Source organism: Emydura macquarii, unplaced genomic scaffold, assembly GCF_026122565.2.
Source record: "Emydura macquarii macquarii isolate MOO-44397 ecotype Brisbane River unplaced genomic scaffold, CSIRO-AGI_Emac_v2 contig_2369, whole genome shotgun sequence".
NCBI lineage: Eukaryota > Metazoa > Chordata > Testudines > Chelidae > Emydura > Emydura macquarii.
The window spans coordinates 3,482,846-3,504,198 of NW_027132506.1; the positions used below are offsets into that span (position 1 = coordinate 3,482,846).

The following is a 21,353-nucleotide window of genomic DNA, read 5'->3' on the forward strand; positions in this document are numbered from 1 at the left end:
TGTTAAGAATCATAGATTAGCGTTGGAAGGGACCTCAGGAGGTATCTAGTCCAACCCCCTGCTGAAAGCAGGGCCGACCCCAACTAAATCATCCCAGCCAGGGCTTTGTCAACCTGGGCCTTAAAACATCTAAGGATGGAGATTCCCCCTTCGACAGGTCCAGTCTCTTCTTCAGGGAGAGGAAGGCCCATTGTATCTTGGGGGAGGGCTTCTATTCCCATTACTTCCTTATTCCCAAAGCAAAAGGAGGTCTCAGACCTATTTTTAGATCTAGAAGCGTTGAACAAGTTCCTGAAAAAAATAAAATTCCACCTGGTTACCCTAGCTTCAATTATTTCCTCCTTGGAACAGAGGATCCGATACACTGCCCTTGACGTAAAGGATGCTTACTTCCATGTTGCAATATGCCATATAACCGTTGGAAGATGCTCAAGCAACCGACATTTGACACGATGTTATTCCTCGTTAAGATTACAGTTAGTTGGGCAACACAACGCTGAGTACCTCATTACGTATTTATCGCTGACTCCACGGCTATGTGGTCCTTGGGAGGGGTGCTGCTGCCCTCGACGGGACCCTTTTCGTTTGCCCTGGTCAAGGCACTTCTTTGACTCTGCACTTCTGAATCTAGAAGTGAGCCTCCATCTCTGAGCTGTGCTTAGGGAGGCAGCCTGGAGCAGGGGTGCTGTCCCAGGCCTTTCTGCCTCCCCTTCCCACACTCTCCCCTTTGTTGCAGGCTTTGTTTCCGCCACTGGGCACAGTTGGGTGCCCGCCTCCATAACTGGCAGCTGCGTGTGGGTGTGGTTGAGCTGCTTGCCTGCAGACAAGAGAGATTCCCCTCTTCCTTTTACCTAAGCTCACAATGGGGTTTGCAAACCCCATTACAGTACCTCATATGGTCATTCATGCAACCTTCACTGTCATATCTCCTGACTTTGAATTTCTACCTATGCAACCTTCGCATTTAATACCCAGAGTATTCCTTTGGATTTTTTAAAAAAAATTTTCATTACTGCAAAAGAACTTTTTTTTTAATTTGGGTAGACAGCAGCAAAATGCTATTTTCCTCACCCTTGTGGGAATGTTTAATTATGCAGTGACTGAGACAAGGGTGATGTGTAGTGGACATGTGCCTTAACAGCATGCACGGACAGGACAGGGTATCTTCACTCAGTGTTGGCAAAAAGTGCCGACAAAAACAAGAGCACATTTCAGACCCAAACCTAGAACCTAGGAGCTAGATTCACAAAGACGACTTAGGCTCATTCTTGCTGCCCTAACTTTGAGGTACACAGTGGAATTCTCCACCCTGCGTTAGGTGCCCTGGCCCCTATGAAATGTATAGGGAGGGTTAGGGGCCTAAGAATTGGATCCACTTAAGCTAGCCACTAGGAAATGCCAAGGAGGAGAAGGAGGTGATGCTGGGGGCGAGCCCTTATGCCTAGTAGCCCAGGGGTTAGGGCACTCACCTGGGAGGTAGGACCCTGGGGGTAAGTCCATGCTTCAAATGAGACTATCTGATTGGAAGGAGGGGATCCCTGCCTCTCTTTTGGGCATGCCACGAGCACGCCTGCTGTCGCAAGTCCCGCAGACGAGACAGCTAGGGGAATGCCTCGTGTGTGAACCGTGCCAGGCCTCAGCTACTGAGCTGCTCAGCGACGTCAGCACTTGCACCGCTCTGGCACAGGCACCAGCAGAGACGGAGGCACCTCTGGCATTTACCTGTAGAAACGTAGCTGTCTTGGGGCTGTAGGTGCCTACTGGGTTAAGTGGCAGCTTAGCGCATTCTGAGGATCTAAATGCTGGATTTAGGTGCCTAAAGTGGCAGCTGACCTATGTCCCTTTGCTGATCTAATGCTATGGCTTTTGGCATGGCAGCAATAGCCTACACCCCAGTGCCTCCCAGTCAAGTCCATCCAGGCCTGGTCCCTGTTTAACTTACCTGAAAATAAAATGGCTATTTCATTCACAGATTTGAAGTGAGTCTGTTTGACAAACTGGGGCATCTACGTGTCCTGCTGCTTATTTCTATTGTTAGTCCCTGAGGATCCCCTAGCTGTGCATAGGAGCTAGAGAACCCATCAGATGTGTACTGGGCCCCAAAAAATACAGCTCTCAAGAGTGCTTAATGCATTAGCTCTCACTTTGTACTGTAGTGGCAGCTAGTGACAGGCTGTACCTGGTCCTTCGTGGCTCCCTGCTGGAGGCCCTATGGTCCTACCATGTCCCGCCCCAAGAAGGAGCAGCAAAGATGGGTCCTCCAGGTCTGCCTAGAAAGGCTGCATGGCAGCAGCCAATCAGAGCCCAGCAGGCTCAACTAAAAGGAACTGCAGGGCCTTAGCAGGTTAGTTCCAGGCCTCACCAGTGGGGTGAGGAAGGGTGCTCCGAGGTGGCCATGGCAACTTGACTGGCAGTATTTACTGGACCTGGGAGACCTTGAGAACTGTAACTCGATAAGGTAACGGGAAAGGAAAGGCACCAGGTGGGACGAGGCCTGGGAAAACAGCAGCAACCAATTAAAGGAGGCAGTACGTGGCTGCTATGGATGGGCTCACTAGGTGGGATGGACAGTAATGGGTGTGCGGCAGGCCTGGAAAGTGGCCTAAGCCCTGAGAAGGGGACAAGGCTTGTTCAGAAGCCCCAATGATGGGGTGGATTTAAAGGACCCATGGGTGGGACTGAAGACCTTGCTGTTGGTTGAATCTTTGCTAACCTGGAAAAGGTTCATTCATTTTTTGACTGTTACTTGGTTGGAGGGCTGAGCCCCTGAATACCTGTCTAGCAAGGTTGACAACTTACAGGGGGCACCAGGGGCAAGAAAAAAAGATTGCAGCATTACACCCATCCGACAGGACACATTCGTGTGAGGTGAGTGTCCATTGTCACGCAGCCGGTCGGCATTAGCTGCAGCTCCATCAGAAGAAAAGCAAGAATTATTTTGCTAGTAATTTAATTTGTAGATACCAGGTCACTGTCAGGCATACTTATACCACATTAAGTCTATGCAAACAGTTAAGTACAATAATAACACCAAGAACCATAACCCAATATTAACACTTCCAGGGGCAGTGTGACTTTGAGGAATGTGCACTGTACTTGTGCTCCCTGTTATGCATCATCTTAGGTCAAAAACAATGAAATATGTATTACACAGCAAGTTAGGCCACGTCCATATGCAAATTGCACTTTATATCTTGGTTTTTCAGAGGAACAATAATTCTGACAGCAGTTGCATGTGTGGGTTGTTTTTTTTAGCATTATTGCAAGGGTTTTTTTTCCTTTGTATGATTTTGTCAGTGGAAAACAAACTGATTAAAACAGGAAAAGACTATAAACACAAGCAGGAAAAATCAAAACCTCAGAAAACTGAATTCTGAGACTGATTCTGAAAGATGAATGATATAATTACTTGGTACTTTAGTTCTGCATTTCTTATTCTGACATGGTTGTTATTTTCTACTTTTTTGAAGACTGTTTTAACAGCAAAGGACAATTGGATTTCTAGCTGTCTGGATGATGTTTTAAAGGGAAAAATACAGATGTCTAGTACAATACTTGATTTTTGAATTCCAAGAAGTTTTGATGTTTCTGGTGTTGTAGTGAAGTTTTGAGTCTTTATCTCCAAATCCCTATTTTTCATTTGTTTATGATAGGACTAGAATCTACTGTTGGTCAATAAGCCTCTTGTTTTAGCAGCCATGACTGAAAGATGTATGTCTTCTGAAAAGAAATAAAAATCCCTCCTAGTAACTGAAAACCTGTACTGATCCCCTTTGCATCAAATATACACTGAAGACAGATGGGAACAATAACTCTTTCGAGTGTCATATTAGTGGAAGTTAAATAACTGCAGTTCTGAACGTGCTCTTTTATTCTGAGCATCAAAAATACAGTGCATTTCAGTAAGTAACAGATTTCTTTAAAAAGGCTTTCTGCATGAAAATGCAAAGCATTTGTTCAAGCTCAGCGCTGCTTTCAGAAGATAGATGTCTGTAACTCTTCCTTAAACATGCCTTCAAAGTGGAGATCTTTTGCCATGAGCTCTTCTTCCACATCCTCTAATGCCCACTGATGATCCGTCAATTCTAAAGCTTCCCATTCCGTCTGCAATGAGAATAAATATAAAGGGGGGGAAGAAAGAGAGAGGCCTGAGTATCAGAACAGTTCTCTGGTCACTTCCTATGCCTATTCTCTGAGGATGGTGCAATGTCCTGTTTGTTTAAAGCGCACTATGCCCAATTTCACACACCTTCTCCCAACTTCCTCAAAACAAATACTTTCTGCATGAAATTACTCACAAGTACTCAACTCTTACAGAAGAATGTATCTGAAAAGTTGGTTAATTAAAGCATTTCAGAGAGATAAGGCCTTTCATGCTTACAAAGAATTTGAAAAATTAGTTTTTCTTCTTTCTGCAAAGGCCTCTAACTTTTTGGTGGGTTCTCCCTCTAAAACACCTGTGACTACAAATGCCACATTGGCTGGATTGGCTTGTCTTCTCTGGGAGTATTGTCTCTTGGCAAATTGGGTAATTCACTTGGGAGATATTGTTAAGATTAACTGTACCGCTGAGAATTTTGCAGGCCTCATGGCAGAATTGATTAAATTCACAGGGATTGGGGCTTATCACCTGTGCAAGAGGGAACATGCTGACCAGGTCCCAGGAGACTGTGGAACTTACAAATTCTGTAGGACTTATTTAGCTGAGGTTAGTCTTGCTTTGAGCAGGGGGTTGGACTAGATGACCTCCTGAGGTCCCTTCCAACTCTATGATTCTATGACTGGAGTAGATTCCCAAGGCTGAGTCTCCTGCAGAGCCTCAGCATTTCCAGGGCTGTAGCTGGAGGATCTGTCTAGCAGAATTTCTACCCAATCTTCCATACATGTCTCATTTTCACCTCACTGAAGTTGAGGCAGAAGTCCGTTACTTTCCGAGTCCTGAGCCATTAGCAGGTTAAGTTAGTGTAGGCATACTCAGCAAACACATGAGAATTATATTTTAAAAGATAAAATGAGGAGGTTGGTTTGTTTTGCGACTGAGCTTATATGCAGGTCTGTAGGGCAATGAAGCTTCTCTATTCTCAGAAAAATAAACTTTCAAGTAACGGAGACTTAAAATATCATAGAGAAGAAACAAACATGCCAGAAGTCTTATTTGCCTTTTATAAAAAAGGCAGGTTCTAGATTTAAAAAATCATGAGGCTGTAGGTCAGAGGGGCCCCAGCAGTTTAGTTAAGAAGTGGTGGGAGTCAAGCATGCTTCATTGACAGGGTAGTTTGGCTTCTCTGAATGAGGCACTGGTGATGGCTGAGTGATGCTCCCAAGAATAATCTTGTCTTCACCAATCTTAAGAGGAAGGGGTCTCTCTTGTATGAGAATATGCTGAAGAATGGCCAAAATTCTGATCAGGAGGCCACCATCACTGCTTCATTCTGCATTTTCAGAGCCAATGAGCCCACTGAGTTTTCCTGTTGAATTAAGGTGAGAACTCTTAGCAGCAAGAGGCACCTGGGACTAAGGCTGGGCAAAGACAATCTAGGATGACTGGATAGCCAGGCAGGATTTGGTGGCTGCTATCAAAGCTGAGAAGGATCTCTTGATTTCCTTCCTGCCTGTGGCATAGTCTCAAGGACTGAGTCAGAGGGTGCTACCCTCAGTAAGCTGACTTCCCCTCTTCCTTTGAACAGGTGCTGAGGCCTAGAATAATTTGTGTGGGAAGGCAGGGTTCTAAGTTCAGGGGAATAAATGAACCCCAGACTGGAGAATCTTGTTCGTTTTGCTAGTGCTAACATGCCTTGATTTATACAGGAAAAGATAGTCACCTGAGAAAAATCCTTGCTGGTGACTACAGTCACCCCACCAGTTTACAAACTCCTTATGCCACCAGTAGCTGATCTGGGAATAAGTCATGCATCACTTGTTCTGGGAAAGAGGTCCTGGAGGCCAAATTTAGGCTGTTAGGTAAGAGATGGAAGTCCAGGACCTCCATGGGAGCATTCTCTGAATTGCTTCCAGTTCCACGTGCAGGGTCAGTTAGACAGGCAGAACTGCAGGGTCTCACTGTGTGGATGAGACGATGGTGTAGGGAGAAGGGGTTTAGCTTCATCAGGAACTGGGGAACCTTTTGGGAAAGTGGGAGCCTACACAGGAAAGTTGGGCTCTGACTGAACCAAAATGGAACTGGATTGCTGGCACGTAAAATTAAAAAAGTCATAGAGCAGCTTTTAAACTAAGGTCTGGGGGGAAAGCCAACAGGTGCAGAGGAGCATGTGACATCGGATGAGACAATCATAAGGGGAGGATCTATTAATGAAGATTCTCTATATCCTATCTCCATAGGGAGGTCTAGGTTGGACATTAGGAAACAGTTTTTCACTAGGAGGGTGGTGAAGCACTGGAATGGGTTACCTAGGGAGGTGGTGGAATCTCCATCTTTAGAGGTTTTTAAGCTGCGGCTTGACAAAACCCCCGCTGGGATTATTTAGCTGAGGTTAGTCCTGCTCTGAGCAGGGGGTTGGACTAGATGACCTCCTGAGGTCCCTTCCAATTCTGATTCATATGAGAGATTAAAAAGACTGGGACTTTTGAGCTTGGAAAAGAGATGACTAAGGGGGGATATGATAGAGGTCTATAAAATTGTGACTGGTGTGGAGAAAGTAAATGAAGTACTATTTACTCCTCCTCATAACACAAACTAGAGATCACCAAATGAAATGAATAGGCAGCAGGTTTAAAATGAACAAAAGGAAGTATTTCTTCACACAACACCCAGTCAACCTATGGAACTCCTTGTCAGAGGATGTTGTGAAGGCCAAGACTATAACAGCATTAAAAAAACCCTAGGTAACTTCATGGAGGTAGGTCCATCAAGAGCTGGGAATGATCGACAGGACGGATCACTTGATGATTTACCTGTTCAGTTCATTCCCCCTGAAGCACCTGGCATTGGCCACTGTCAGATGACAGGATACTGGATTAGATGGACATTTGTCTGAGCCAGTAGGGCCATTCTTATGCAGTATGCAAGCTTGTAAGATTATGGCACACAAGTGAAGTTAGAAATTTAAGCAATACTGTACCTTAAATGCTTTGTTAGTATCTGCGGGCATGGCCATTGCTTCTCCCGTCATCTGTTCCTGCATCACCCTAGATTGGTCTGCAGCTGCAACAGAGAAACAAGAATGGATATTTACTTCACATGGACAGAGAACTCCTGAAAGCACTATACCACCAGTGAAGCAGTTCTGGATCCTAACTGTAGGCTACAGAATTGCAGGCACCAACTCACCATGATAATGCTATGCTGACCCTGCAGGACCACAGTAATGTATGCTCATGAGACAGCGTGCAAAGGAACATTTCTCATCTGCTAATTCCTTCCTGAGCTCAGCATCAGTGCAGATGGGTGGGTAACTTTCCTCCACGTGCAAGCTAAAGCTTTGTCCCCTGGCTGTCAGACCCTGCCTTCTCCAACTTAACGGCTTCCACAGATGAAAACACAGACCCTCAGTCTCGCCGCCAGTGCAGGATCTTTTCGCATTTCCACTGACAATTTGACTAGCAAGAGGCAAAGTGGCACAGCTACACAGATCTCCAAACTGAAAACGTTCCAAAGAAATTAATGCTAAAATGGCTAAGGGCAAGAATCCATGAAGCAAAAACAAAACTCAGCTTGAACAGGTGAACTGCCAGTAGTGAAAGGTTTCAGTAAACTTCTGTCCAGAGAAGGTGTGGGGAGAATGCTATTACCCCCTTGATGGTGGTTCTGCCCCACTCTCCCACTAAAGCTTCACTTTTCTTGGTGTAAAAAAACTACAGAGACTTAAATGGAGTGAACCTTGATAAACGCAGGGTAGGGAATCTCTGCTAGTCTGCTCTTGTACAAGTGTATAAACCAGATCTACTTGTGTGTCCCTTTCTGTGTCACTCAAATAATAAAAATCCGGTTGTGCTTGGCTGAGTGGAATAGCAGTAGTTTCTCTTTGAGAAGAACTACGTTCTTACTACTTCCTTGGCAAGTGATGTGCGTTACCTGCTGTGGGTTTTTTTGGTGACCAGCAGCTTGAAGGCCATTTGTACTTCTCTTAATTCCAGGAGATTGTTACCAAACTTCCTTTAAAAGCTCAGTAACATAAATTTTTCTAGGTTACATGATACCAGTCTGATGGGCTGGGGAGCCTCTCATTTTATGACTACCGGGAGCATCATTCCTTTGAGCATTGTTCCCGAGATACCAACTTAGCAGCTTGCACTAGTAGTGGAAGAAAGAGCTTGTCCAGCTGAGAGAAATGAATTTCCGACTTCAGGGCTGTGACAGGGCCCCACTGTGGCATAGAGAGGATTGAAGACTCGCTGTGGTCTGAAAAGGCCAAGCCCCTCTGCCCCTGCTGGGCATACTCTGCATGGAAGGGGGATATGAAAGGCAGCAGTGCAGTCTGGGCGGACTGCTGACCGGGAGGGAGACATACCACTGGCTCTCTCCAGAATGCTGCAGATGCTGATGACTGAGCCAAACCACGCTGAGCCCCGGACAGATCCTTAGCTGCCAGACAAACCTTGAGGAGGGACAGAGCTGCCAGGGACCGCACCTACTGGGGACCTTGGAGGCCCTGGAGAATCATGGAATGCTGCCGCCGACAGGGTAGGAAGTAGCCCAGGGGGGCTTGAATGTTATTAAAGGGTTTCTCATCACAAGTTAATGATTTTTAAAGAAGAACTGGGAGAGTCTCTTTTTTTCTCAGAACCATCCTAAATATGGACATGACAATCCCTAGAAGGGCGGAGCCATGGAGACGGATGCCTACAGAAGGCCAGATTGAGCCAATTTACCCCGTTGCAGATTGGGGCCTGAAACAGTGAACTCTTAAGATCTTGGGCATGCATACTCTTCTTTAGTAGCACCCACTGTCCCCACAACTGCAGCCAATGTTGCAGTCAGTACAGCAGACCCTGTTGCTTTGATGTAAACGTCAGTTTATTTTCTGCTGTCCCCAGACTTCCGCTGGATCAGAGATTCTGACTTGGAGGCACAAGAATGAACTGTAACAGTTGTTGGGGAAAGCTCCAGGAGTGCTGGGGCTATTGCCTGGGTCTTTTGGCATACCAGTCCAAAATGCAATACCCCCTTCCAGCCCTTCCTGTGCGGTGGCTGATGCTTACTGAAGGGGGGAGGGGATGCATCTCCTCTTCTTCTCTCCCCTGTGAGTAGGGGCAAAGAGAACTTCATATAGGAGTGTGTGGGGAGGAGGGAGATGTGAACTCAGTGCCCCAGCCAAGAAATTTTGACGGTAACTTCTTGTCCCACTGCCCTGCATCTAGCTACTTCACTAGTCTTTGCACTTTTCTTTAAAGCTAAAAATGCAAACATTTAGAGATTTCTCCCCATCTCTTTGAGGCTAAGGAAGGAAAAGCATAAGCTACAAACTGTGGAAGGTTATTAACAGTCAGGGTAATGGAATAGATTTCCAAGGCTGGCGGGAGTGTCATCCATGCAGAGAAGATAGCAGTAGGACTGAGTCAATGAGTATCATTATGTAATGGCAGGGGTCTGACTGGACAACTCACGGCTTTCCTGGCACAGCTGGAGTCTAGCATTCACTGAGATGAACTCTCCAACACAAGCAGTAACCAGTTTTTAACACAAATAATAGCGTCTTACCATTATCTTGACCCAGGATGAGTGTGTAAATGCTCCTAAGTCCAAACACATTTAGGAAGTACCAGGAAGCAGAACTCACCCTGACAAACCAAAACAGAAAGGTTCTAGTTCAGCTCAATGAGTACCTAATTGCAGGGTGCCTAGAGTGTGATCTCGCAGGCACAATGCATGCACAGGGAATTCTAATTCATTCTCAGTTTTTCATCGCAAAGTCCCATAGCCCCAGCCTGTGAAGTATTGATTTAAAAAATAAATAAACAAACGCTCTTACCAGGATGCATCCAAAGTGAGCAGCTCAATCCCCTGCTGCAGCATTGGTTTAAAGCGCAGTGTCAGGGGAAATGGTACCTTTGCTGCAAGGAAGGTAAAAAAGACTATTTCACAAAGAATGGTAAGCAATGCAGAACTATTCCTCAACCAGGTGTTCAGCTGAAAAATGTTAATACATACAAAGAGGATTTATATAAAACTCATTTATTTTGAACTCCTAGTAATAGTCACATTTTGAGGGGTTTTTTGAAGTCACTTCAACCAGATTGAAAAACAGATGAAATCATCACTGCTATCAACTCATCTCACAAATGGCAGGAGTAAAACAAAACTCAAATTGAAGGAAATATGTTTGGAACCCATTGCACAAGTTACTTAAGAGTGACCTGACTCCTGTACATGGGTGGAAGGAAACCTACTCCTCCAATTTCAACTGTAGGCAATAAAACAAAGTTCCAAGCAGTTTCTTGTGCTACACGTTTCCAACTAGCCCCATCAGTGTCTGTATTTCACAGTCACATTTTGCTATTTGAAAGTGTTTCTCACTCCGTCACTGAGTGAATGAGCCATTGCATTGGAGTGCGACTGTGCCATAAATACCCTGCTCGCTGTTAGTGAACGTCTTGCTTACTCATAACAGTGCCAGTATGACAAGTGATGCAACATCATAAAGCAAGCACTGCAAAGCTACCTCAGCACATGGCACAAAGACTTCTTTATGCCTCTCTCCAATTCATAAATGAAGACATACGTTCCAGCTCTTTAAGATGAAAACCCCGCTCTATGCAATCCATAGTTGGGGATGGGACACTTGGCCCTGAGAAGAGGGAGCTGGAGGCGTTTCCCAGCTGCAAGGAGATCACACCTACCATCAATAACAATGTTAAGATTCTGCACTCTCTCTCCATTTGATCAAGGGGAGAAATCTGCTGGGCCCCTTTAGAGCAAGGATCACACTCATTTCACTCCACTAGCTCAGCCCATGCTCAGGCAGAGATTGCAATGCTCTCTGATGGGGCCTAATGCCTGCAGGCAACCACTGCTCACTGCGCCACGAACAACCTCATTTCTGACACTTACTTGTTACGAAGCCCGAGAACGTCATGTTGATCCAACCGCCGATGAGGATCATGGGTAGAACGTTGGTTACGTTCCCTTTCATCATGTCCGTCAGCATAGTAGGATCTGTCAGGTACAGATTGAACACTGCACATTAAGCACTGACTACACTCAGCCTTTCTGACTGTAGTTAAAGGAAAACAATGTCAGAGGTCACTTAGCTTGACTGAAAAAGTGGGTTGTTTCAGTTAGGAGAGAAGGTGGCTAATGACAATACCCTGTCTAGGGCTTATATAGCGCTCTTTGTACATAGATCTCAAAGCGCTTTACAAAGGTGAATAGCAGACACTCTGTTAATACACGGCTGCCACTTCAACCGTGAAATCTGTTACACTGACCTGAAGTGGGGGCACATAGCAAAACAGAGCACAGGATTATGAATTCCCAGTACTAACAAGAATGCCGTCTCCTGCGAGCTTCTTCGCATAAAACTCTACCTGCATCTCAGTAGAGCTCAGATGTTTCCTCTGAAAAATGTCAGCTTGACTAGGAAGTTAGAAAGGCAAATTGTTTCCCTGCTAGGTGCTGGAATCAGCTCCTAGTTGCACCCTAGCCCACACTGACTTCAGGAGGGCTACATGAGTGGCAGAATTGAATTTAACTTTTCCCTTCTTTCCCCCCCCCCACTTCCCCAGGCCTTGGAGATGTTGGCGTTGAATACTAGCCTGGGTTGAAGTCACAAACTGTCCCAAAGAGGGGAAAAGTAGCAAAAAGGCCACAACCTAAAAGCAGTGTTATGTAAAATTATTGTTGAAAGAAAGCAGAGCACAGAGACAAAGAGATGGTGGAAGCTGGGTTTGTCAGGGCTAAGGCCTTGTCTACACCTGGGGTTTAACTAAAGGTGTTAATTTAAACCAATTTAGTTGAAATGGTGCAAACTTCTAGGTGGACTTGGATTTAAATTTAGCTTAAGTCAATTAGGAACAGGTTTATGCTAAACTGACATAAGTGGCCATACAGGGATGCAACTGAAGCAAGTTTGTGTGCAGATGAGGCCTAAAAGGAATGGTGAGTGAGGACTTGCAGGGCTTCTGCTGAGAGTACAGAAATGTTATGGTAAGAGACCAGCACCATTTTAAGATAACAGAAATGACCATACATGGATCAGTGAAAACTTGTTTTTTCTGGTCATTTTTGGTGGAACAATGTTGCCACCCCTTTGGACTACTGCTTTTCTGAAGAGCATTTGAGAATAGAGTTTAAGTGTAGGGTAACAGCTGTCATCACCAAATGCAGTTGCTTGTAGACCCTAGCCAAACCAACCCAACATTTTATTACTATTCTTATTACTTTGTTGTTTATGTTTTAAGGGGGAAAATAAAAAGAGAGAACTAGAGCCTTGTCAGGAAATCCACCTGCTTAGTCAGAATGTCTTTTGCAATGATCTCTTAACATACCTGTCATTGGAGAAGGGGGTACTACCTTCCTTTTTGTTTTTTTAAAAAATCCATCCTCTGTGTTATTGAAGAAATACTTCCGGGTCAGGAAAGACTGAAAACAAAAGGAACAGTGAATTCTAACTGTGCCAGGAACCAGACAAGTATAAAAGACTGCTCAAACAGCAGAATTCCTCATCTAGTCCAGTGGTTCTCAATTGAGGGGGAAGGGAGCCAGAGGTCTTCCAGTGGATACATCAGCTAGATATTTGCCTAGTTTTACAACAAGCTACAAGACAAGCACTAGTGAAGTCAGTACAAACTAAAACTTCATACAGACAATTACTTGTTTATACTGCTCTATATCCTATATCAGTGTTTCTCAACCTGGGGGGGCGGGGAGAAGGGTTGTGATTTATTTTATAATTATATGGTAAAAATGAGCGACTTTTTTCAGTAAACATGCTGTGACTCTTTTTTGTATTTTTATGTCTGATTTTGTAAGCAAGTAGTTTAAGTGAGGTGAAACTTTGGGTACCAAGGCAAATCAGCCTCCTGAAAGGGGTACAGTAGTCTGGGAAAATTGAGAACTACTGATCTAGTCTGACCTCCTGCACAGTGCAGGCCACAGAACCTCACCCATCCACTCCTGTAATAGACCCCTAACCTCTGGATGTGTTACTGAAATCCTCCAAATCATGATTAAAAAACTTAAAATTGCAGAGAATCCACTATTTTAAACCTGCAAGTGACCTGTGGCCCCTGCTGCAGAAGGCAAAAAAACCCAACCGCAGGGTCTCTGCCAGTCTGACCCGGGAGAAAATTCCTTCCAAACTCCAGCTATGGTTGTCATTGGATCCTGAGCACTACAGCAAGACCCAACAGCCAGACATCTGGGAAAGAATTCTCTGTAGTAAGTCAGAGCCCTCTCCATCTAGTGTCCCGTCACCAGCCATTGGGGTATTTGGCTACCTGCAATTCTAGGAAGTTTCATCATATCACACCTCCATACATTTATCAAGCTCAGTCTTGAAGCCACTTAGTTTTCTTTTCCCCTCTGGATCCCAGTAATTTCAATAACTGATCTGTATTTGGCCTGAGCTTCCATCTTCAGTGTCCCCTAGGCTGGTATCCATCTCTGACGTTCTCTTTCAGAGGCATCCACATCACAAACAGTATTGACTATTTCACATACAGAAGTCATTTGCTCACCAAGGAGACTTTTGCCTGTCTACATTTTTCTCCAAGATGGCTTCCCAACATTCTCAGAGGCTGAGAACAAAATATTTATATTTTGAAAGCAATTCAATCACTGCTGGTGGTGGATGTTTGGTCTTAATCAGTAGAGCTATCAGCCCACATCATGTGACCTCCTGCAGTGTTCCACTTTCTTGCATTTCTTTTTAAACATTTAACATTTTATATACAAAATGACCACATGAACCTTAACTACTTTAGGAATTGCCTGACATTTGAGGACCAGTCTCAGTTTTAACAATGAATCAATATACTTCTTGCGCTTAATATTTAAAAAAGATTTGGGGGTTATCATTGATAATCAGCTGAACAAGAGCTCCCAGTGCAACTCTGTGGGCTAATGCAACTTGGATACATCAACGGAGGAGTCTAGAGCAGTAGCAAAGAGATTTTATTTCTGTATTTGGCACTGGTGTGACTGTTGCTGGAGTATTGTGTCCAGTTCTGGTGTCCATAATTCAAAAACAATGTTGGTAAATTGGAGAGTTCGGAGAAGAGTCATGAAAATGATTAAGGGATTAGAACATAGTGACAGACTCACAGAGATAAATCTATGTAGCTAACAAAGTGAAGATTAAGGGGTGATTTGATTACAGCCTATTAGTACCAACACAGGTAACAAATATTTGGTAACATGCTCTTCAATCTAGCACAGAAAAGATATAAACACCACCCAAGGGCTGGAAGTTGAAGCTAGACAAATTCATGCTGGAAATAAGGTGTAAATTTTTAACAGAGTAATTAAAAATTAGCAGTGATGGAGAATCCACCATGACCTTTGGTAAGTTTCAATGGTTAAATTACGAATGGATGTTTTTCTAGAACTGCTTTAGGAATTATTTTGCGGGGAGGGTTCTGTGGCTGGTGTCATACAGGAGGTCAGACTACATGACCACATTGGTCCCTTCTGGCCTTGGAATTTATAAATTTATTTTCACTATTCTCTTTGCAGCCTTCATAAAAAGATTAAAGCAATTCAAATATGTAGCTTCACACATGCACATACCTGTTTTGGAATGTATTTTCCATTTTCTCTGAGGACTCTGCTTCGAATTAGGACTTGGCTAAAAAAGAAACCCATTATTGCAGGACTATTGAAGATCAATATTAGAGAAGGTAGACGTGAGGGCTGCAAGTCCTTTCCACCCATAGTAAACAACATGCTGAGCAGTAAATGAGCTGAAAAAGACTGACTCAGGGACCTCTACCATACAAATATAAAGAAACCTTCCTATTAATGGAAACTCATTTCCAGAGTAATATTTTTCACAGTTTGCAGCATCTCATTCATAAATCAGGATGGGCGAGGAATAAAAACGTCACCTCTTCCTCTTCTTTCCAGATTGGGAAAATGGAAGATTTCCTCAGAGGACAAATTAAGTTGTATCAGATGCTGCATACATACCCTTTGCAATGACATTTAGACTGCATGAAGCAGCTTCATAGAATTTTTGGGCATCCTTTAAGCAGAATTCTCAGACAGATAATAGCAACTTCTGCAAGGCGTAAAGGCACTTTTTATAGGAAAAGCAAAAATATGTCTAGCATTAAATAGACCTGATTCACCAAAATCTTTGCTGTCCAAACTTAAACAAGAATTAATAGGAAAGCTGCAGGAGAATCAATGTTATATTTGATAAATAAGAATAGATTTCTATATAAGCCTCAGTCTTCACCAAGAGGAAGTAGTGATACTGTGGGTAAATCAACTGCAAAATTAGTACCTAATGAAAAAAATAGTTCCAGCTCTAGATGAGATCCAAACTTGACTGGGGAGAGCCAGACAAAACAAGATAAATGAATACTCCCTGTCTGTATTCTCTTTATACTCGTAAGGGAGAGGTCTTCAGTCTGTTTTAAGAACTCCTTCCAATAGATGCCTCTCTACCTTTTTATAGCATCATAATAGCGCTTACATAGAAATTATCCACATGGATCAGATATTTGGTCCATCTAGTTCAATATCTTGTTTCTGTAGGGGCCAGTGCCAGAAACTTGGGAACCAAAAGAATTTTTCCCACAATGTTCATGAAATCCTCAGATGCTATATGATGAGGACCACAGAAAGGCCCATGCGGAAATGAATAATTCTGTCTTCCTACTAGGATTTGAATAGTGCAGTAACTGTGGCCTGGGGCCTCACAGTGAATAAGGAAAAGAAAGCTCATTCACTAAGCTCCATCCATCATATTAATTATATGAGAAAAAGGTCTATTGGAAAAATGTGATCATGTAATTAGAAACTGTATCATATTGCATAGACTCCAAATTAAGCTTGCACAAGCAACTTTAATTCTGGCATTTCCTTACTTTTGATTGCTTGACTTTGCAAATTTAATGTTCTTTTATCCTAGCTTTATTAGAAAGACCATAGGAAACCTTTGGTGCACTTTGTTAGCTCCTAGTAACTTACCTGTCAGACACTTGTTCCCGAGTGAGCTTTTTGTCACTTTGGAGCAAGATGGACACGTAGTGACGAATCATCCCAACAAAGAATGTTATGAAAACAATTGGAAGAACCACCCATAACCGGATATTGGAGTCCAGCAGCAGCTCTGGTTCACTCATCTTTACAGTAGATTCTGATAAACAAAATGGATCTGGTTATACATTACACCCAGAAGGCATGTAGCACTTTTCACTCATGGAGGGTGCATCTTCAGTCGGAAAAATGGTGTGTTTTGAACTTGTATTCACTAGCATGTGGTGACTAACAGCAGGTTCATCTTGATTTGGCTCATAATTGTTTTAAATTTTGTGAAACTGGCTCCTTTAAAGCACCAAGAATATACATTTCTGGTCCAGACTTTATTCTGTTTGCACATTATAAATGTGATCAAGTCATGATCACTTGTACCTAAGCTTCCATTAATTTTTAGTTCTGTGATCCATTCCCTCTTCATCTATTAAAACAAGGTCTAATTCCAATAAAGAACTCCCTTGGGTTGGCTGAAACACTTTGAGTTAGGAAATTGCCATGTATAATGTTTAGAAATTCCAGTGATGGTTTAGTGCTGGCAGCATGAAACCTCCAGTATGTGTTACTCAAACCGAAGTCCCCCATGATCACGCATTCCCCCCCCATACATTATAGCAATTCCAATTCCTCTTGTTTGTTATCCAGGCTTTTAACACTAATGTATAGGCAATTCAATAATATCTTCTCTTCATGTCCTTCAGTTCCTTGTTTAATTTTGTTTTCAACATATTGATTTTGTGCTGAGTGCTCATATTTTCCCTCATTTTACCCTCCTCTTTTGCTACTAGTTTAACCCCATCCCGACTACAATGGCCAGCCTGTCCCTGAAAAGATTGGGTCACATTTTTACTGAGGTAGAGACCATCCAAACTACACAGCCCCTTTTCCCTACAGAAGGTGGACCAATGTTCCACACAACAGAAACCCTCCACTCTACACCATTTACTTAGCCAGGGGTTCACTTCCAGAATCTCTTGCCTTCCTTCACTTATAGGAAGGTGCTCAGAAAAGATCACTTGGACATTCTTCTTCAGCACGCTTCTGAGTTCCCTGAAATCATCTACTATCTGCGAGCTATCCCATGACACAGCGTCATTAGTGCCAATGTGAACAATCGCCCACAGATCTTGGCCCACTGACTTCAGAAGTATGTCCAGTCTCAGAGCCATGTCTCATGTCTTGCCACACTGCCTGGTGTCTGCCTGTCCTCTGCAGAATGTTCTTTTCATTCTTGTGAGGACTGAGGCTCCAGCACGGTTCATTTATCTTCCCTGGATGGCTGGGGAACCCTTCGCGGGCAACTTCTTCACCTCCAACCGCTCGCACACTCTGAACGGCAGGCTGCCCTCTCTTCGCCTGGGGTCAGTCACCCGGCCTGGCTCACCCGAGTTCTGAGCACGACCCAGAACCTCACAAAATACCCACCGTTCCCTGCCAGCAGCGGGGAGAATGCAACAGCCTAGGGAGGCGGCTGGGAACGGGGGGTTGGAGTGAGTGCGCGTGTGTGTGTGTGTGTGTGCGCGTGCCCCGTTTGGCTCGCTCCAGGGCCGGCACTCCCCGGGGAGCAGGATGGGTCACCCGCTCAGCGAGCATCAGCTCCCTGTGCCCAGCAGCGCGGGCAGCCCTGCCCCAGAGCCGCCTAGAGCCCCCGGCCCGGTGCCGCCAGCCCTAGCCCCAGCCCCAGCCCAGCGCTGCCCCGGCCCCGGCCCCTCACCCTGCGCCTTGACTCCGCTTCCGGGATCGGGCCCTCTCAGAGTCCAGACACAGCGTCAGTCCTTCCGATAGGCCCGGAAGTACGTCACTCGGTGAGGTCATCATGGCGCGACACGCGAGTCGCTGACTGGCGGGAAACTCGAGAAGAGCCTGGAAGTGTCAGCGCGAGCGGTAACTGCGGGACTGGGGCTGCCGGCAGCGGGGCCTACCCGCCCGCCCTTGTGTGAGGGGAAGGGGGCCCCGCATGTCCCCCGGGTGACGCGGCGCGTGCCCCCCCCATAGGAAGCACCTGTGGGAGGTTGGCTGGCGGCCCGGCTCGTGGAGCGTCCAGGCTGCCGCGGTGCGTGCGCAGGTGACGCGCAGCCCGGTGAGAGCCCCTGCCTGGCGGGGCGGGGCAGCTTGCGGAGGACCCCGCTGTGCGCACGGGGGTCACCTGCGCTCTGCCTCGGGCCGGGCGGGGGCGTGATGCCATCGTGGGTCAGGCCCTGCTTTGCAGTCGGCGTGTAACGCGCTGCACGCGCGCGGCAGGCGCCATGGCCGTTGCGCGCTTTCTGCGCGCTAGGGAATGCGCGGTTAGTGGCTGAGGCCCCGGGACCGCTGTTAGCGCCGTGGGACAACCCACTGGGGCGCCAAGTAGGTCCATCGGTGTGGAGCTAGCGCCAGAACCGGTTCACATCTAAACAAACGTATCCGGTGTGTCAGCGCTACTCCTGGGTGGGATTTCCCTGTCCTCCCTGGGCGCAAGTTGGCCTCTGAAGGTGCTTTATCATAGGTGTCGTGTATAGCGCACCATGGACAAGCAACTGCACCTGAGCGTTAGTGTGATGCTGTGGCAATCCTTGACTGTGTAAACGGGAGTCGGAGCAGTGGGGGCAATTTCCCGTGTACACCGTACTGGTGAGACTGATACTGGAATACTGAGTCCAGTTCTGGTCTCCACATTTTTAAAAGAATCTTGAAAAATTTGAGCGCGTGCAGAAAAGATGCACAAAAGTGATTCAAGGGCTGGAGAAATTGCCTTACAATGAGAGACTAAAAGATCTGTTTAGCTTATCAAAAAGAAGATTGAGAGGTGACTTGATTACAGTGTATAAGTAGCTTCACAGGGAGAAAATATGGGTATTAAAGGGCTCTTTTATCTAATGGAGAAGGACCTAACAAGAACCAATGGCTGGAAGCTGAAACCAGACAAATTCAAATGCAAAATTAGGCACAAATTTTTAACCGTGAGGGTGGTTAACCATGGGAACAAACTGCCAAACGGCTTTCTCAGTGTCTTCACATCAAGACTGGATGCCTTTCTGGAAGATATGCTTTAGCCAAACATAAGTTACTGGGCTCAGCACAGTGGTAACTGGGAGAAATTTATTGCTCTGTATTTTACAGGTCAGACTAAGTGATCTAACGGTCCCTTCTGGCTTTAAACTGTATGAATCTAATGACAGCCCTAGGTTACTTAAGTGTTTTCAGTCTACCTCATGTTTTGTTGAAAACTCACCTTTTGGCAGGGGTCAAACTGGGGAAAAATAGGAGGTGATACTCGACCAACTACCCCCACAACCTAAGCTCCATCCACCAATATCCTCAGATAATATGGTGATGGGCAGTTGTCACTGAAATGGGCACAGCCTCAGCACATAGAATAGAATAGAAGTGAATTTCACCTATTAGAGATTAGATAGTATATTAAAGGAGCCTTTCCTGGTGGAAATCTGCAGTGGATGATGATGGTAAAAACACTGCCTGCCCCCTAGCTGGGAGTGAATGGCTCCACTGGAACTCTGAGGTTCCAAGCACCGGAGGTTTTAGGTGCACGCTCTGAGTGCTGTGGAGGGCTCTGGACCCTTGCTGGGTTCACTGAGGGTCTCTGGATCAAGTGCTGGAGGTCTCACATCCTCTGCTATGATGGAGGGGAGGGAGGAGAGGGTTTCCAGACCCAAATGAACTTGGGTGGACTCACTTCTCCTTGTGTGCTGTGTTGATCCTGTGTGGATGTTCCTCCTCCTGGTATGCAAGGAGCACCGTGGTACTCCTGAGCGGCAGTAGACAGGCAGCAGGAGCTTCGCAGACTTGCTCCTGTTGCTTGTCCCTACAGCATATGGTCTGTGGCATTGGCAGCTTCTGCTGATCCCTCAGTGACAACTCCCTCAGTTCTCCCTCTGCTGGCAAAGTAGCTGCCTGAGCTGAGGTTTCTCTTCCATAGTGTCAGGCAGCAGCACTTTTGAATTTTAGTGCCACTGGCTCTGACTGGCCTATGGCAATGGTGAGAAGAGCAAGACAGTGGGCAGCTCAAAGAGGCGCCAGTGTGAGATATGCATGCACAGTGGCCCAATCAGAGCCTTGCATTTTGGGCTGAAATTTCCAGGTGTAGTCTCTGATTCAGGGTGACATTTTTGGGGCAAGTCTGAGCAAAATTAGTTCGCTTGATTTGGAGAACAAAGGAAGGTGTAAAGCGAATGATGTCCCTCAAGCGCATGTGGTTGACTTCCAGACCTTGCAGCAGGTCCTGTTGTTGGAAAAACTGATGTCACAGAGTCAGGAATGGTGTAACTTGTGTATTCGCTATGTACACAAGTCCTGTAGATCTTAAACCAAGACAGACCAAACTGCACAGTCACCACTGCCAGCCACAACTGCCTCTGTCACTGATTCTCCTGGTCTCCAGCTGCCCTTGAATCTCACTCTCTGGCTGACCCATCAGTCTCCAGTCAGGAGCTAGAAGAACCACAGAAGAATCAGCCTTTGCAAATGAACCTGGCTGCCCTCTACTGACCTGTTACTGATTCACTACTCTAATGGGTGACTTGCTTTGGCAATTTTAGTGCCAAAGCAGATTGGCTATAAAGTCGAGATTAGACATGGAAATAGCTCTTGCTGAGAAAGCCTTTCAGTGCTCTAATTTGGCTGAGTTAATAAAGATTTGAAAAGCACTGATTGTGCATGTGAGAGTGGTGTGTTTTTTTTGTTTTTTTGTTTTTTTAAACAACCACTGCCCAACAAAAGAGGGGTATGATGCATATGTGTGCATGGCTAAATTAGCTGCATAGGGAGAAATGTCACATTCCTTCCTCCTTCATTGGATGCCATTCAGCAAGATGTTCTATGGAAGTAATAGCATGGAATCAAGTAATTAAATACTCTATTGTAATGACAGAGATGCACTAGGGGGCAGAGGGAAGGTTGCAGGTAAGTTACTGCAATAATTATTTTTCACAGGGGAACTAAATATCCTTTAAATGTATAGTACATTGATATTGATGACTGAAGTTTTAAAGCACATACGTTAGAAGAGCACATACCGTGCAAAAGATTATGAAAATTAAAGGGATGCCATAAACTTGAATCGTCATCTAGTTCACAATAATGAGTTAAAAGTCTTTTTGGGTCCTACATCCACCCTGATTTTACTTGCCATTTTTTAAAACATTTTTTCAATAACATTTTCCTGTTTAAGAACAAACTCTTTTTCTATCTCCACTGT

General features: G+C 45.1%; 2 protein-coding genes across 2 annotated transcripts in view; one reads left to right on the plus strand and one right to left on the minus strand.

Moving 5' to 3' along the window:
- Positions 1 to 3,853: 3,853 nt before the first annotated feature.
- EMC3 (ER membrane protein complex subunit 3) lies at positions 3,854 to 17,985 on the minus strand. The gene is made up of 9 exons (XM_067561261.1): positions 17,874 to 17,985; positions 16,094 to 16,262; positions 14,687 to 14,744; positions 12,445 to 12,538; positions 11,009 to 11,113; positions 9,930 to 10,011; positions 9,659 to 9,738; positions 7,080 to 7,162; positions 3,854 to 4,104 (listed from the first exon to the last, which is right to left on the minus strand). Exons 2-9 carry the CDS (start codon positions 16,246 to 16,248, stop codon positions 3,976 to 3,978), a joined length of 786 nt encoding a protein of 261 aa, XP_067417362.1. The 5' UTR covers positions 16,249 to 16,262; positions 17,874 to 17,985; the 3' UTR covers positions 3,854 to 3,975.
- Positions 17,986 to 17,990: 5 nt separating this feature from the next.
- Positions 17,991 to 21,353, plus strand: part of FANCD2 (FA complementation group D2) — a 130,839-nt gene continuing 127,476 nt past the window's right edge. Inside the window, exon 1 of the mRNA XM_067561262.1 lies at positions 17,991 to 18,043. The gene's annotated coding sequence lies outside the window, so the exon portion shown is untranslated. The remainder of the gene's footprint in view (positions 18,044 to 21,353) is intronic.

Bases quoted from the DNA above. Each gene is read 5' to 3' on its own strand.
- EMC3 (XM_067561261.1), bottom strand. From the start codon at position 16,248: ATGAGTGAACCAGAGCTGCTGCTGGACTCCAATATCCGGTTATGGGTG. The intron at 11,114-12,444 runs GTATGTTAAGAG...TGTACCTGACAG, and splicing joins ACCCCCTTCTCCAATGACAG to ATCCTACTATGCTGACGGAC. The intron at 4,105-7,079 runs GTACAGTATTGC...TTCTCATTGCAG, and splicing joins ATACTAACAAAGCATTTAAG to ACGGAATGGGAAGCTTTAGA.